Source organism: Melospiza melodia, chromosome 4, assembly GCF_035770615.1.
Source record: "Melospiza melodia melodia isolate bMelMel2 chromosome 4, bMelMel2.pri, whole genome shotgun sequence".
In the NCBI taxonomy this organism is placed as follows: domain Eukaryota; kingdom Metazoa; phylum Chordata; class Aves; order Passeriformes; family Passerellidae; genus Melospiza; species Melospiza melodia.
The window spans coordinates 11,880,373-11,895,078 of record NC_086197.1 but is presented as its reverse complement, the minus strand read 5'-3'; the positions used below and the strand labels follow the sequence as shown (position 1 = coordinate 11,895,078).

The window sequence follows — 14,706 nt, the reverse complement described above, 5'->3', positions numbered from 1 at the left end:
GTGTAACTTTGATTCATCCCGCAGGCTCCCAGGAGGGGAACGTGGATGAGCTGCAGTACGAGGAGCAGGATGTGGAGAGCACCAATGCCCCTGAGCAGGCTGGCACAGGGAGGGCAGGGCCAGCAGGCAATGTCCCCAGCAGTGTGCTGGGCAGTGACAACATCCACCAGGACTATTCCCTCCGGGAGCACCGCCGACTCCTCGCGGTCACGGGGAACGATGCAGGAGAGGAGATAAGGAGGAGGAGGACAAAAAGGTCTGGTATCAAATCAGCCATGCTGGCCTCTACCAACCAAAGCCTCAGCCTGCCTGGCCTAGAGGGAAACCCTGTAACAAAGAGACCCCGTGTGAAAGCTGGAGTCAAAGACAATTCCAGGAGCCCTCTGCAGCATGCCAGGGCCATCCAGGGGAGAGTGCCTGTCAGAAGGACAGTCCCTCCTTCTACGACTGTGTCTCAAAGGCAGCAGTCTCTTGGCCACCCCAGGGACTCAGGGGTCACAATTCCCAGCAGGGTAGGACCTCGAGGAGACCTCAGCACCACAAAGGACAGGCTGCAGCCAGGAGGCACCATGCCAGCTGGGAAAGGAATCCCAGTCTCTGGCAGAGCTGGGAGACAGGCAGTGAGTGCTGCCAGCCCCAGCCAGCAGCCCGGGCTGCCGCAGTGGCTGAGCCAGGTGCAGTCCTACATTGCTGAGCAGAAGGTGGCCAGCGATGGGGATGTCGGTGAAGGAGAGGCACAGGTGGCATCTCCTTTGAAAGACAAGTCTGGAGGAGCAGCAGAGGAGGAAGAGGTGGATGGGGAGCCAGACGAGGAAGATGAGGAGGATTTTGATTACGTACCAGTGTTTGACCAGGCAGTGAACTGGGAGCAGACCTTCAGCATGAACAACCTGGACTTCCATATGCTGCGCACAGACTGGATTGACCTCAAGTGCAACACCTCAGGAAATTTGCTGCTAAGAGAAAGGGAGGCCCTGGAAGTCACGCGTGTCTTCCTGAGGAAGCTCAACCAGAGGAGTAAAGGGTAAGGTGCAGTGAGAAAACCAAGGGGCACTGTCCCAGAGCTGGCTTACCATGCTGCATGGGGAATACCTGTTATGTGAGTAACTGGTGAGAATCAGAGGATGAACTAGATGTGGTAAATAAGATTTCAGGCAAGGAATCTGTGTAAAGCACTGAACTTTAGGCACACTTCTTATTCCTGAGAAATGATACCAGCTTTTGCTGGTACTCTTTTGTTACATGGTCTTGGTATGATTTTTTTCTTCTCAAGACTTACCATCCCTTCTGGCAAACAGACACACTTCCTCTAGCCTCCATAAACTAAACAGTCTAACTCCTCAGCCTTCTGTTGGGCTGGCCTTAATTTTTATAATGTTTTTAACCAGTCTTTTCTGGTTTCAGTTGGTGTTAATTTTCCCATACATAAGTGACCAATATCCTGGATGTTTTATGGAATGGGTGTTATTAGCTTCTAATCCCTGCTGGAACTAGGCCTAATGTTAAATGTTAAGATCACATTTGCATTTTCAGGGTCACACCAGTCACAGCCAGGTGTAACTGACCAGCACACACAAGATTTTCTCAGGAATTTTAACTCACAAGCATCTGGTTTATAGCAGAAACTCTTGTAATGATCTGAAAGGGCATGACCTGGCATTTCATCCAGTTTTGGCCATTCTGAATCTACAGCCCTGCCAGTTTTTACTGTATGATTGCTCAGTCCTACTCCATATTCCTGTTTGATAAGGTGTCATGAGCCAGTTTCAGCAGCCCAAACATGCTCCTGGTGCCAAAATCCTTGTAGGTGGTGTTGAATACACTCGCTATTACCAGCCCTACACAATCATTCAGACACATTTGTTATTTTCTGTGTCACCTTTATTTCATTTCTCTTGGCCGGAATCCCAGGTCTAATCCCACACTCTTGTGGATTTAGGAGAAACAGGTGCTAAACATTCCCATGGAACTTTGGAAGCGGCGCAGCAAAGCAGGGGGGGAGCTGGGGACAGAAAGGCTTGTGCTGGCCCGAAGGAAGGAGCCCAGCAGGGCTGGGGGAGGGACAGGGCCAGGTTGTGCCCACAGCAGCTGTGTCCCTGCAGGCGCTTCCAGCTGCAGCGCATCGTGAACGTGGAGAAGCGGCAGGACCGCATGCGGGGCAGCCGCTACCTGCTGGAGCTGGAGCTGCTGGAGCAGGGCCGGCGCCGCGTCCGCCTCTCCGAGTACGTCTTTGCCCGCGGCTGGCAGGGCAGCAGCAGCCACGAGGAGGATGAGAGGAGGATGAGGAACCTGGTGTGGGGCCGCCGGCGGCGCCTGATGGCCGCGGCGAATGAGCCGGAGCTGTGCTGGCCCCAGGGGTTTTCCTGGAACCACCAGGCTGTGGTTCACTTCGTGGTGCCAGGTAAGGGGAGCTGCCTTCCCAGGATGTTGAGGGGTAGCACAGTGGATGGTTCCCATGAGGGCAGTCATGGACAGTGGGTCTGAGCCAGTCTCAACCATCTTGGGTCAATATCACATTCACATTCTCTGGAAAAATCCCTCTGCCCAGGATTTGTCTTCTGGGAAGCTGAGAAGCCTCAGAGAAAAAGGAAAACAACTTTTATCTCATTTGCTTGTCCTGTGTTGTGCTCACATGTGGAATGTGTTTGGAGATTGTTTATCCACAGGTGGTTGTTTCACTGGTTTCTGGTGTGAATTATTTTGACTCATTGGCCAATCAGGGCCAAGCTGTGTCAGGACTCTGGAAAGAGTCATGAGTTTTCATTGTTATCTTTTTAGCATTTAGTAAGTTTCCTTTCTGTATTCTTTAGTGTAGTATAGTGCAGTGTAGTATAGTGCAGTATTCTTTAATATAATATAGTATCATAAAATAATAAATTAGCCTTCTGAGAACATGGAGTCAGATTCATTGTTCCTTCCTGCTACAGGGCACCCCGCATATACAATAGGTCACTTCCAATTTCTGTTCTCTCCAAGTTAAATACCCTCAAAATGTGATAGGGCCCAAGCAGCCGTGGCTTGTAAGCTCAGAGAAAGTCCCTGTCACATGGTGGGGAAGAACCCACACTGATTCCTTGGCTCTGTGGACCTGGTTTTCAGCCTGGGCCTATTGCATCATCCCTGAAAGGTTGTTGAGGTTTAACTGAAGGCAAGAAGCCTTGCTTGTTGAGAAGAAACAGCACCATTTAAATCAGTTTGCTTTGATTCTCTCCCTGTTACAATACAACCAGTGAAGAACCAGGCACGCTGGGTGCTGCAGTTCATCTCTGACATGGAAGAGCTGTTCCGAGTCACCAAGGATCCCCACTTCAGTGTCATCATCACCGACTACAGCAGCGACGACATGGATGTAGAGAAGGCTCTGAAAAGGTCTACCTTGCACAGGTGGGACTACTGCTTGGTGACAAAAAGCCACCCACACACATAAGCCTGCAAATAGCACATTTGGCAACCTCTGTGTGTTGACCAGGCACAGCCTGCTGCAGCTGGAACACCACAGACACCATCCATCCACACCCTGCACGTACACGAGAATGTGTTTTTGTTATGATGTGCATACACATATATGCATGGAACACTGTTAGAAAAGTGCAAGGCAATACCTGGTGTAGTCTTCCAGCTAAATTTATTGAATTTGTCTCTTTTTTCAAGATTTCAAGAGAAAAGAGAAAGCAAGTCTCTCAGTGGTGGGGCAGGGGGAGGACAGAAATTATAAGAAAGCTCTAAGTGGGACAGAGAGCGTGGAGACCTCTGTTTGCTGGAATGACCCTGCTCTGATCTGAAACAGTTTTGGCTGGTCATTTCTGTTACCTGCCGGGGGTTTCCAGGTCTAGTCCTAGGACAGAGCTGGGCTAGAGCTGAGGAGAGTTTTGCTAGGCTCTCTTCAGGGGCAAGATTCTCTGGGCAGACTGGAACAGGGAGCAGTGCACTCCCCCAGCAAAGGTTTCCTCTGCTCCAGAGGGTACACGGGGCAAGGGCAGCTCCATGGCCCAGTGCTGTGTGGTGCTGCCTGCAGTGCCTCCTGTGCCACTGAAATTCCCTTTCCCCTCTGACCCCCAGCTATCGGTACCTGAAGCTGACAGGGAATTTTGAGCGTTCTGCTGGGCTGCAGGCGGGGATAGACCTCATAACGGTGAGTCTGGGGGGCCCTGGGTGGGCAGGGCAGTTTGTGGTGTGTGTCTGGTCTTGCCACTGCCTTTGGTACTGAACGCGCTGTTTTTTAGGGAAGGGAATAGCCTAGCAGACCAGTTCAAGTGTAGGTGTGTTTCCTGTCCTTCCAGAGTAAGGATCTCTTTATTCTGAGGAACCTGTGCTCTGTTTGATTCTTGGTCCATCTGCTGGGACTGTCAGACAGGAGGGAAGTCAGCAGTAGCAGCTTTGTGATCCTGGCTCTGCCAGGTATTTCACACTCATCATTGATCAGCCAATGGATATTTTCCCAGCCCTTGGGAACTCAGTTTCTGATGCAGCAATGAGATTTTGACTCCCATATTTCTGTCTTCCTGCCCCTCAATACCTCAATAAATATTTACTTAAAGTCAACCTATTTTTTTTCCCAACCGGTACAATTGGTTCCAGGACCCGCACAGCATTGTCTTCCTGTGTGACCTGCACATCCACTTCCCAGCTGGAGTCATCGATTCCATCAGGAAGCACTGCGTAGAAGGCAAGATGGCCTTTGCACCCATGGTCATGAGGCTGCACTGCGGGATGTCCCCACAATGGCCTGATGGTAAGAGGGCTCAGACTTTGGGAAATGGGGAAAGAGGGAAGTGCCTGTCTCCTCTACAGTTGTTCCTCTGGCACTGTCAGGGTCTGGAGCTTGAGGTATTTCCAAAACCATCCTTTGTTCCTGTCTGTCCATATCTCTCTTTTCTGAGGGGGCACAGCCTGTCCTGAGGAGAGCTGGTAGACCAGGGGTGAGGGAAACCAAGCCAAGTTGGAGGGACAAAAGTGGTACAGCATAGGATTTCCTTTAGACAGAGGTGGCCATCCTGAGCCACCTAGGCAAAGGGACAACCCTGGGAAGCTGGGACAATCCAGGAATTGTGTTGCCAGACAGGAGATGTGAGAGGCCCTGCTAACAAGTTGACAGGACAGATCGTGCTCTCTGTCCACAAGCCTTTCTTGTTCCCAAAGCTGGTTGGCATGGTTGGCTCTGCCTTGGTGCTGAGTTTACTCCCTGGTGTCAACACTGTGCTAAAGTAGCTGACGTTTCACTCCAGCAGCTCTGCTGGGACCATCAATGGGACCATCAAAACCCCAACAAAGCTGTGCCTCTTTTGTGCTCTCTTCAGGCTACTGGGAGGTGAATGGGTTTGGTCTCCTGGGCATATACAAGTCTGACCTGGACAAAATTGGAGGCATGAACACAAAAGAGTTTCGGGACCGCTGGGGAGGAGAGGACTGGGAGCTCCTCGACAGGTAGGTGTCCACTGTCATTGTTCAGGTGCTCAGGAGGGGAAGCCCATCAGATGCTGGAGAACCAATGACCATGGGAGTGGGGTTCTAAGCAGGTTGAGATGACTACTGCCACTATAACCTTGGCCAGAGGGAGAGTCTTTGAGCATATCCTGACCTCAAACCTAGTAGGTGAGGAGACACAAAACACTTCATTTCGGCCACTAGTAAGAGAAGAGCTGTTTTCTGCTGCCTTCCAGCCACACTGCTGGTTGGTCTCCTGCAGATCAGGCCCTGGTGATTGTGAAGACTTTGTCCTCTTCAAGCACTCAGAGTACATTGTGATCCCTCACATTTCCCATATAACATTTAGCCTTGAAGACCATCTGGTGGAGAGGCATTTAAAGATTATGAGGCACAGTTAAAATTTCTGAAGATTTTGTGAGGAGGGATGCACAAATCCTGAGTCTCTGGCTTTGTAGTTGTAGGGTTTGGGCCCTGTCCTGTCTTTTCTATCAGCTGACTGCAATCCAGTGCTGCCAGCCATCTTTCCACCTATCTTGGCATATGCAGGCACTCCTGACTAGTCCTGCACTTAAGGTGCATAAACACTCAGAAAGTGTCATTAAGTTCCTGCTTATGGATACGGGATACCCCTGAGCTATTCTGGACTATCCAATTTGCTTGCAGTCCTTATCAACAACACAACTTAAAGAGTTTCCTGGAGCTGAGTCCCTCAGTATCTTTGTGATGAAATTTTCCCTAAGTCTGCTCTTGTGTCTGCCAGGATCTTGCAGGCTGGGCTGGAAGTGGAGCGTCTCTCCCTGAGGAACTTCTTCCACTGGTTTCACTCCAAGCGGGGCATGTGGAACCGGCGCCAGCTGAAGACACCGGTGTAGCCTCCAACCCCAGAGCTGTTTGGCAGCTCTGTCCACCATCTCATCCAGATGTGCACTTTACTGGGGCATGCAGCTGAGTGCCCGAACTCTTCCTCTGCCTCCAGAGACCTCTCTGATGGCATGGCTCAGCTGGGGAAGGGTGGTCAGGCTGGTGGAGCAGGAGCTTCTCTTGTCAGCTGCCGCGTGCGAGACGTGGGATCCATGTGTGGCTGGGAAGGTGTGTGGCAGAGGTGTCAAGGGAAACACCTGAATTTCCTGCCATGCAGTCTGCTGGAAGGTACAGTGGGAGAGGTGCTGTGCTTCCTGTTGAGTCTTGCACCAAGCAAACACAAATCCCAGCTAAGCCTTGAATGGTTTGTTTAGAGCGACGCAGCTTCTCTTTCAAAACTTGAATGGAAAAGAAAAACAGAAAAGAAACCACAACCGTCCCCATTTCCTCTCCTTTGCCTTCTCTCCAGTTCCCATTATTTTGGACAGGAGACCAAAGTTCTCTGATCTGTATGGCACCCACATGCCCGTGTGCTGTTTAAGGAAATCTGGATGCAGAGGAGCTGATAAGCACTTTAGGCCGCTGGTGCTTAGATGTTTCTCTGTGCTTTTCACTTTGGTAATTTTGAAAAATTGTTCTCGTGTTCAGCAAATTATGGGCTGTGGATGGAGTTGTGAATACATTTCCCTTAGAGGAGCCGTGTTTGCCTGTAGCTGGGTGAGCTGGCAGGGGTGATGTTACAATTCCACCTAAATTATTGACCCACTGCCTGAGGGTAGTGGAGGGGCTGTACAGAGAAGCTAACAGAGCATCTCAGGAGGAACTTTGCAGCCTTATCTGACAGACATGTGTTTGTCCTAACAATATCAGGGAAACCCTAGCAGGGAAGAAGTGGCAATATTTTATTAGTTGAAGTATTGTGATTTGTCAGAAGAGGAGACAGTGTCTTCTGCTCTCAGAATCCTCTGAGATTCCTGTACATTCATGCAGCATCTAAAAGTTAATTTAATAAGTTATGGCCTCACAGTTGTATCTTGTCATAGTTTGACTCTTAAGTATAGAGCAGGCTTCTTGGTTGGAGAACCAACCCAGCTGTTGATGCTTCATCTCTGGAGCAGCCCTGGGAGCTGGTACAGAGGAGGTGGCCTCAGGTCTTGGCACATGCACTGGGTGTGGCAAACAGTGAGCACAGAAGAGCGTTGAGTGAACAAAAGGATGGGCAAACCCATGCTGTCAGTGATGGAGGAACTGTGGAGAGAGCCCACAGCTGGCCTGGTGCTACAGGGAAGTCCCATCACCTAAAACTACTGTTAATGCAAGATTTTTTTACCCTGTAACCATTTTAGAAGGCTGTTTAACCCAGAAATCCCAGCTCACTCAGTGCTTTACAGGGCAGCTTCAGTGTCCCCATACCATGCTGAAAAGGGCTCAAGCTTGAGGGGACAGTGTGACATAGGATGGTGCTCATGGTGCCCAGTTCTGTGAGGAGTTGCTGGGAAGGAGTAGTGGATGTATGCAGAATACAAGCAAAGGTGGCTGGTACTAGACCTTTTTTGCTCTTTGCTGATGGAGTAGATGCCAGTTCAGAATAGGCATTCATTTATTACTGTGTCTGCGGTGCTTGACAAGTCCATCAAGTTCCACTATTGCAGTAGAAAACTGAACATACAAGTTCTGGCACGTGAGATAGGAATCATGTCAGATCATCTGTTCGCATCAGTCTGGGTTTTGTGAGTGATGGATTTAGAAAAAGTCAACCAGACACCAGAAAGTTCTGCTGTGCAGTGTGCAGCTGGAGATGGCTGTGTCTCTGAATCCATGGAGCCTTTTAGGGGAAATACTTTACCCACACAGATACTTCCTGTTTAGGGGAAATACTTTACCCACACAGATACTAAGAAATTAAATCATGGCAGTTGGTGTGAGAGGGAAGAGGCTGACAACAGTCAAAACTTTTTTTGAAATTTTTCTTTTTTTTTGGAAGTATTATAGGAGTTTGGGAGACCAGAGCCCTGTGATGCAATGTTGCAATAAGCTCTGTTTTTCCCTGGAATGTGCAGTGTCAGTCATGCTCCCAGTGCAAGTCAGAGCCTGTGCTTCCCTCAGACACAGGCACAGCTCCTCGAGTGTGTAGGTGAGCTGCTTTCCAGGCTCCAGGACTGTGCCTGCACAGCCTGTCCAGGCTGGCTGTGTCACGCAATGCCTCTGGAATGGGGAGAGGCTCTGGGGAGGGCAAGTGCCTGGACATGGCCAGGCTGTAGCAGCAGCAGCTGGGAACACCATGGTGCCTGTTCTGCACATGGAGAACTGCTGGATTTGGGGGCAGCCTGGAAGTCAAGCGTGGGGAGGAGGAGTTATTTGTACCATGTGCTTTCACATCTGGCTATGGATGTGCTTTGCAGCACCTAAAGTTAGCAGCTGGCTTCCATCTGGCAAGAATTAGGTGCCTGCAGAAGTTAACTCACTTGGCATAAATGCCATGAGTTTTCCCCACCACAGAGGACAATCAGCAAAGAGTGGACTGGACAGTAGGGTGCTCCCCTCAGTGCAGCACTGCCAGCAGAATTTGAGGATTTTGTCCCCAATTTTCAGCTGTGACTGTACTCCTTCCTTCACACCTTGTAAGCCAGGCCAGTGGTAAGCAGAACTACCTCGTGAAGACTCCTTGATGGAGGTGTAAGGAGTTCCTGGTTTTCAGTCCACTTTCCTAATGGCCAGTTTGCCCACTGTCAAAGCTGCCATCCCAAGTGTTCTTCCCTTCTGGTGGGAATACTCAGTTGGTACCCAAGCAAGTAGTAAATGTGATTAATACTAATTGGCACGGGCTGGCAGCCTCCATGGAGGAGCTTGGAGAACCTATGGGAATAAAAACTCTTTCAGCCCACGTGCTCAGAGACCTCACTGGGAGGTGAGACCAGACCTTGCAGGAGCAGCTCTGGGCTGCACTCTGAGGCTGCTGCCCCTCTTCCAGAGCCAGCTGCAGTTTTTCTCCCCAGACAGAGTCACAAAGAGGGGGAGAGCAGGAAGCACAGCAGGAGCAGATCCCTCAGCTATGCAGTGAAAGGACGTGCCCAGGAAGCTGACTCCCCTCAACAGTTGGTCACATTTCTGTCACCAGGATCTTTTTAGGAAGCTGTGCTGGAGTTTCTGGCCTTCATGTGCATCCTGGCTGTGTCCTGCCTGGACAGCTGGAGGAAGTCAGTTGCAGAGGATTTTCCTTGCATCAGGCCAGGAGCGAGCTGCTCCGGAAGCTCTGTGGCTGGGGAGATGATGGACAATGCTGCAGAGACCTTCTCCAGGGCAGGATGTGACCAGGCTGGGGAGTCTGAGCCACCAAGTGTGAGGTGGCCCTGCCTACAAATGTGGCTGTGTACTCAGGACTGGAGTGTGGTGCTCAGGCTTGCTTTGCAGGTCACCAAGGGAGTGAAGAAGGGCTGGTGTTTAATCTGAGCAAAGTGTATTGTGTGAAAATTGCTATTTGTTTCATCATTGTCTTAATGTTTGCCCGGCATGAACATCTCTCCTCATTGCCTACAAATGTCTGAAGTTGATTGTTTTTTTAGATACAGATGCCTTGTGTTGAAAATCTGACTTGTACCTGCCTTAAGTGGCTCTGTGCCTTCAAGATGACTCCTGGGCCACCTCTCTGTTGGAGCTGGGGGATATTCAGATTCTCCCTCATGTTTTATAAATACATTGTCTTCCTACAAGAGCTCTCTTCTGTCTGTGTGTTCACTTACACCTGCATCCCTGTGCAGCAGGAACTGGAATCCAGGTGTGCTCCTCTGTTTTCATTAGCTGAAAGCACAGGCAGTACCAGAGAGATCACTCTCAGAAAGAGCTCTGCAGCAAGGGGTGGGTGGGAGATGCAGGGGGCAAGCTTAGCCCTGCTTCAGTCTCCTCTAGAAAAATGGGATGGCAACAAAACAGTTTTCCTCCTGTCTGCATGGGTTTATCATGTGAAACAAGGTGGAAACAATGGACAAATACACATTCCAACAAAGCATGAGTGTGATGTGATAAGAGAACATGGAAAACACAGTGGCTCTCCTGGCCAGCAGAGGACAGTTCCTGGAGAAAACCACAGGTGGGAGCCTAGATCTTTGCAAATGGGAGGTCAGCTCTTTCACAGCAGCTGCTTGTTTGAATTCAATTTTGGCCCATCTTCGCTTCAACTCTGCCTTCTTTGAGTCTCAAAAGCTTGGCAGCAATGGGAGTCACACACAAAGAGGGGAAAAGGCAGCCAAGGTTGCTGATGAGTATGATTTCACTATAACAAGAAATTGTTAATATTGAAGGAGATGGAAGGAGAGTATTCCAGTGTGCTGCCAGCCTTCTGCTTGCCTGGGGTGAGTGGCAGGGAGCCCTCTCTGCTCATGAGGCCTCACATGCTGCCATACCAGATCCAGTAGCTCTCTGAAACAATGATGAAATTAAGATCTGCTCATGAAATTCCCCTCATGCTTCTTTCCCAGCTGAATCTTTTCTATTTTCCCCTCTCTTTTACCTTCAGCCATCAGTACTAATTGCTGTGCCTCCTGCTCCATGAAGCAGTGAGTCCTGGGGTTTGGGGTCTGCATGCAGGATATGTAATTTTGTACCTTTCCACCAACCCAGCCAGCAGTGGCTGACAGCCCTTGGCTTGTGGTTTTGCTGTGCCTACAGCTCATTCTGCTACCTCTAGAATGAGGCATTTTCCTAAAGGAGGCAGGATAACAGGCTTCCCTGAAACATCCTCCCCTCTCTGCTGCCAGTCAAAGCAAACACTGAGGAAACCAAGGTGAGCAGCAAACTCAGGGTCACCCCAGACCTGTCATCCCCAAGGAAAAGTGGAGGACAAGTCTCTGCCTGCTTCACCTGACAGATCTCAGGCTGTGCTCAGCTCTACCACTTCAGCTTCTGGTAAATACATAACTAGTATTTTCCATCCTGCCCTTGTTATGCAACTTCCCTTCAGCTCAGAAAAGTCACTGTCAGTGTCAGCTGCTGCTGGCTTTACCCACCAGTTCCTGGGCAGGATCATTCACACCCTCTCAGAAAAAGCACCGTGTGTGACTGACACAAATTTGGGTTTGTAGAGACAAATACAGATGAAAAGACAAATACAAATGAAACCTGTATCTGTTTCTAAGAGTCAGACACTCCCAGTAGCTCCTGAAGACTGATGTAAGGATGCTTTCATGGCATTTCTCTCTCAGGGGTGGCAAGGGTATACAAAAGAAGAAGTCCATATTAAACTCTGATTCTGCAGTACAGTGGAAAAATCATTTAATAATCAAAAGAGCATATAATTATTTAAATAGGCTTACATAAGGCTATTAAAATACCATTTTTTAGCATGACTATAGAGTTAAAAAATTTAGGATTGAAAATTTTTACTCTTTCATCAAAATCTTGAAACTCATTAATTCAAAGGATTTTTTTCTCAAGGAAACAAATGGTTCTAATACAAGAAAATTACCAGAGCTGTCATTATAAACCAAATACATTTTAAAACATTTATATTATGTTAGTGATAAGAATAAATCATAATGGTGATTTTTAAAATAAAGTAATAAGCTATTCAACTGTAATTTTTCATTGCTGCAATAAGCCTAGGCTGTGGCCTTATGTAAAACGTTTCTTCATTATAATGTATCTTCATTATTATCTTCTTTTTTCCATTAAGTATTGTCAGGCTATTCTGACATCATTCCTGATAGGGGACTGATGATGACATCAGACCACAATAACTATTTTCTGTCCTTGTTAACATCCCAGTGCTGGAAATATCTGATTGTTTTCTTAACTATGTAACATTTGATTTTAAACAACTAGGAAAAGATTTGAACTGGTTCTAGCTATCTTCATGTACACACACCATTCTATTCTCCTAGGAAAACTTTTTTAGAGAAATCCATTCCAACATTTGGGAGGTAAACTATTAGATAGAATTGCTTTAAGGGCACCAACTTACATTTGAGACAAAAAAGAGCTGGACTTATTTATTTAGCCTACAAAGTAAATCATTCAGTCTTCTCTACCAGATGAGCCAATATTGAATATGTGAAGCAGGCAGCTAAAATAAGAGATTTACAGAACTGCACTTTCAAAATGTATACCTGCTGCTGCTGTTGCTGCAGTTTTCTCTTGCAAAGTTTGTTCTAGCTTGGAAAGGCAATGTTCCTGCCCCTCAGAACTGCAAAAGCATTACAGCAGGGGGCTGATATGCTATGACACACACAGAGTTTTGAAGTTTAACCCAGTTTCCTGGATTCATCCATGGATCCTGCTGAGGTCAGTGGAAACGTGGAGGAGAGCTGCACTGCTCAGATCCTGCAGGGAGACAAGAAGCTCTGGTGAGGTCACCTCAGACTCCTCTGGTATGTTGCATTTAAACTGTGTTTACATTTTGCAGGTCGTGTAAACAAGAAATATTAATTTTGCTTCTTGAGCTAAAGTGCTTTTTATTTGTGAACATGTCATTCCCTCACTGACATGACATGGAAACCCAGCCATTTGGATGAACTTACTTACAGGGCTTCCTTGAAAATGAGCATTAGGTGCCTAAAACAGTCCCTGCCAAACTACTGTGGCTGCTGTAAAGAGCTCTGTGTCTTGCCCATTCCTTTTCTTCTGCTCAGATGGTGCTGCTGTCTTGGGATTCCTCCCAGAACACTCCTAGTTTTCTTCCCCAACATGAGCTCCCATCCATAACTGCTATTTGTATCTAGCATGAGCTCTGCAGCCTTCCAAAAACCCCTTGCTGCTGATAAATCCCAGCAACTGGGATGTTTGGTGTTCTTGCTTTAGAGACCAAGTGAGAAGAGCTCCTCCTCTGAGAGAATTTGCTCAGTGGCTGCAGGTTTTTGTGGGACAGCAACATGCCTCTGGAAAGGCTTTGTAATTTGCCATCATCACCTTGCAGTGATGTTTTCTGAGACTGAGATCCCTCCCAGGGGTTTGCAGTGATGGGAACTCACCCTTTCTTACCTGAGTCCATTGCCCCATGAATTAATAAGGTCCAAAATTCCTGCTAGGGTAGAGGCCAGTCTTCTGCACCCCGAAGGCTGTGATGAAGATGTTGAGGATGACTGTGATGAAGATGAGAGCTGTGGCAGCGTTGTTGAGTATGTTCAGGCGGGGTTGCTTTGCAATATCATTCAGGTTCAAACGAGCTGTGCAATACCATGCAAAAAGAGAAAGGGATTTGTAGGCTGACTCCAAGTCCCCCATCTCCTGCAAGCCTCCCCTGCCTGGTAAATGTTCGTGGTGCCCCTGAGTGCTGAGGCCACTGAGCAGAGGGAGTAGTCACAGGAATGCTACAGGAGCCACAGCTTGCTCTAGGATGACACAGAAGGCTGGAGCAGAGGAACATGTCACAGGTTTTCCAAAGCCTCCAATCCTCTGTCCCCCCATAAAAACCCATGTAGGACATTCAGGAAAATGCAGCACCTTTGCAGGTTTTTAATACTGGGAATCTGTTGGAGACTGAAATACAGCAACTCCTGTATCAGATGGAGCGCTGGGCAAGCACCAGCAAACCAATGCTGGTGTTAATGTGCTGTCTGTAGGCCACTAGGACAACTGTGGGATTGGTTAAATGTGAGGTAAATATAGGGAATATTTCTGCCAGAATTGTTCTATTAAGTCCCAGATGAAGTAAGATATAAATTACAGCTAAAATGTAGAGTCTGCAAGAGCTGCATGAAGGAGTACATAACAGTAGGTGCAGCAAGAGGCCCATCTTGGCCAAATCCCCACTCTTTCCCTGAAACAGGGGCTCAGCAGTGGGAAAGTGAAGGAAGAGTTGTGCTCAGAGTCGTGCAAACAAGAAACAAACCACGCACCATTCTGAGTAACACTGCCCACCCTACCACCCACATCCAGCCCTGCATGGAGCCAGAGGGGAATGGTTTGGGGGGAGAAGCTTCTCCCTTCCACCCCCACCCTGCCCCTGCACACACGCCCTGGTGGGCACCTTACCCGTGATGATCAGGAGAACCCCAATCATCACTTGGAAGAAGAGGGAGATGCTGATGAGCACAATGAGGGTGGCGTAGTACTGGAAGGACGTGCCCTGCTCCAGCACAGCCTTGAGCTGGGTGACGTTGGCCATGAAGAGTGCCACGTCCAGCATGCTCTCTGCCACGCTCTTCTTGGTGGCGTAGTGGTTGATGTTCATGGGCCCGTTGACCCGCAGGTGAGGATTCATGCCCTGCAGAGACAGGAGGAATCACTAAACCAACAGACACACCTGTGTCCAGTGGGATATGCTGGCTTCTCCCTGGGGTTTATCTAGAAAGCCTGGGAAAGAGTCAAAGTTGCATGTTTTAAAAGTGTTGAGAGTAGCCAACATGTCCCCTCACAGTTGCCTCATGGTAATGAGTACATACAATCTCATGATTTTGTGAGAGGCAACTGCTCACTTGGAAAATT

The 14,706-nt window shown here is 48.5% G+C and overlaps 2 protein-coding genes across 3 annotated transcripts in view; one reads left to right on the top strand and one right to left on the bottom strand.

The window, feature by feature from the left end:
• B4GALNT3 (beta-1,4-N-acetyl-galactosaminyltransferase 3) overlaps positions 1 to 6,722 on the top strand; it is a 43,735-nt gene extending 37,013 nt beyond the window's left edge. Inside the window, exons 14-20 of the mRNA XM_063153899.1 lie at positions 25 to 1,024; positions 2,103 to 2,401; positions 3,231 to 3,384; positions 4,060 to 4,132; positions 4,579 to 4,732; positions 5,298 to 5,424; positions 6,188 to 6,722. Coding sequence (XP_063009969.1) covers positions 25 to 1,024; positions 2,103 to 2,401; positions 3,231 to 3,384; positions 4,060 to 4,132; positions 4,579 to 4,732; positions 5,298 to 5,424; positions 6,188 to 6,299 — 1,919 coding nt within the window. The 3' untranslated portion in view covers positions 6,300 to 6,722. The remainder of the gene's footprint in view (positions 1 to 24; positions 1,025 to 2,102; positions 2,402 to 3,230; positions 3,385 to 4,059; positions 4,133 to 4,578; positions 4,733 to 5,297; positions 5,425 to 6,187) is intronic.
• A 4,809-nt stretch (positions 6,723 to 11,531) lies between these two features.
• NINJ2 (ninjurin 2) overlaps positions 11,532 to 14,706 on the bottom strand; it is a 42,168-nt gene continuing 38,993 nt past the window's right edge. For both annotated transcript variants that reach the window (XM_063153897.1, XM_063153898.1), the window contains exons 2-4: positions 14,254 to 14,485; positions 13,261 to 13,445; positions 11,532 to 12,603 (exon numbers count right to left, since the gene is read on the bottom strand). In XM_063153897.1, the coding sequence (XP_063009967.1) occupies positions 13,282 to 13,445; positions 14,254 to 14,485 (396 nt within the window). In that variant the 3' untranslated portion in view covers positions 11,532 to 12,603; positions 13,261 to 13,281. The remainder of the gene's footprint in view (positions 12,604 to 13,260; positions 13,446 to 14,253; positions 14,486 to 14,706) is intronic.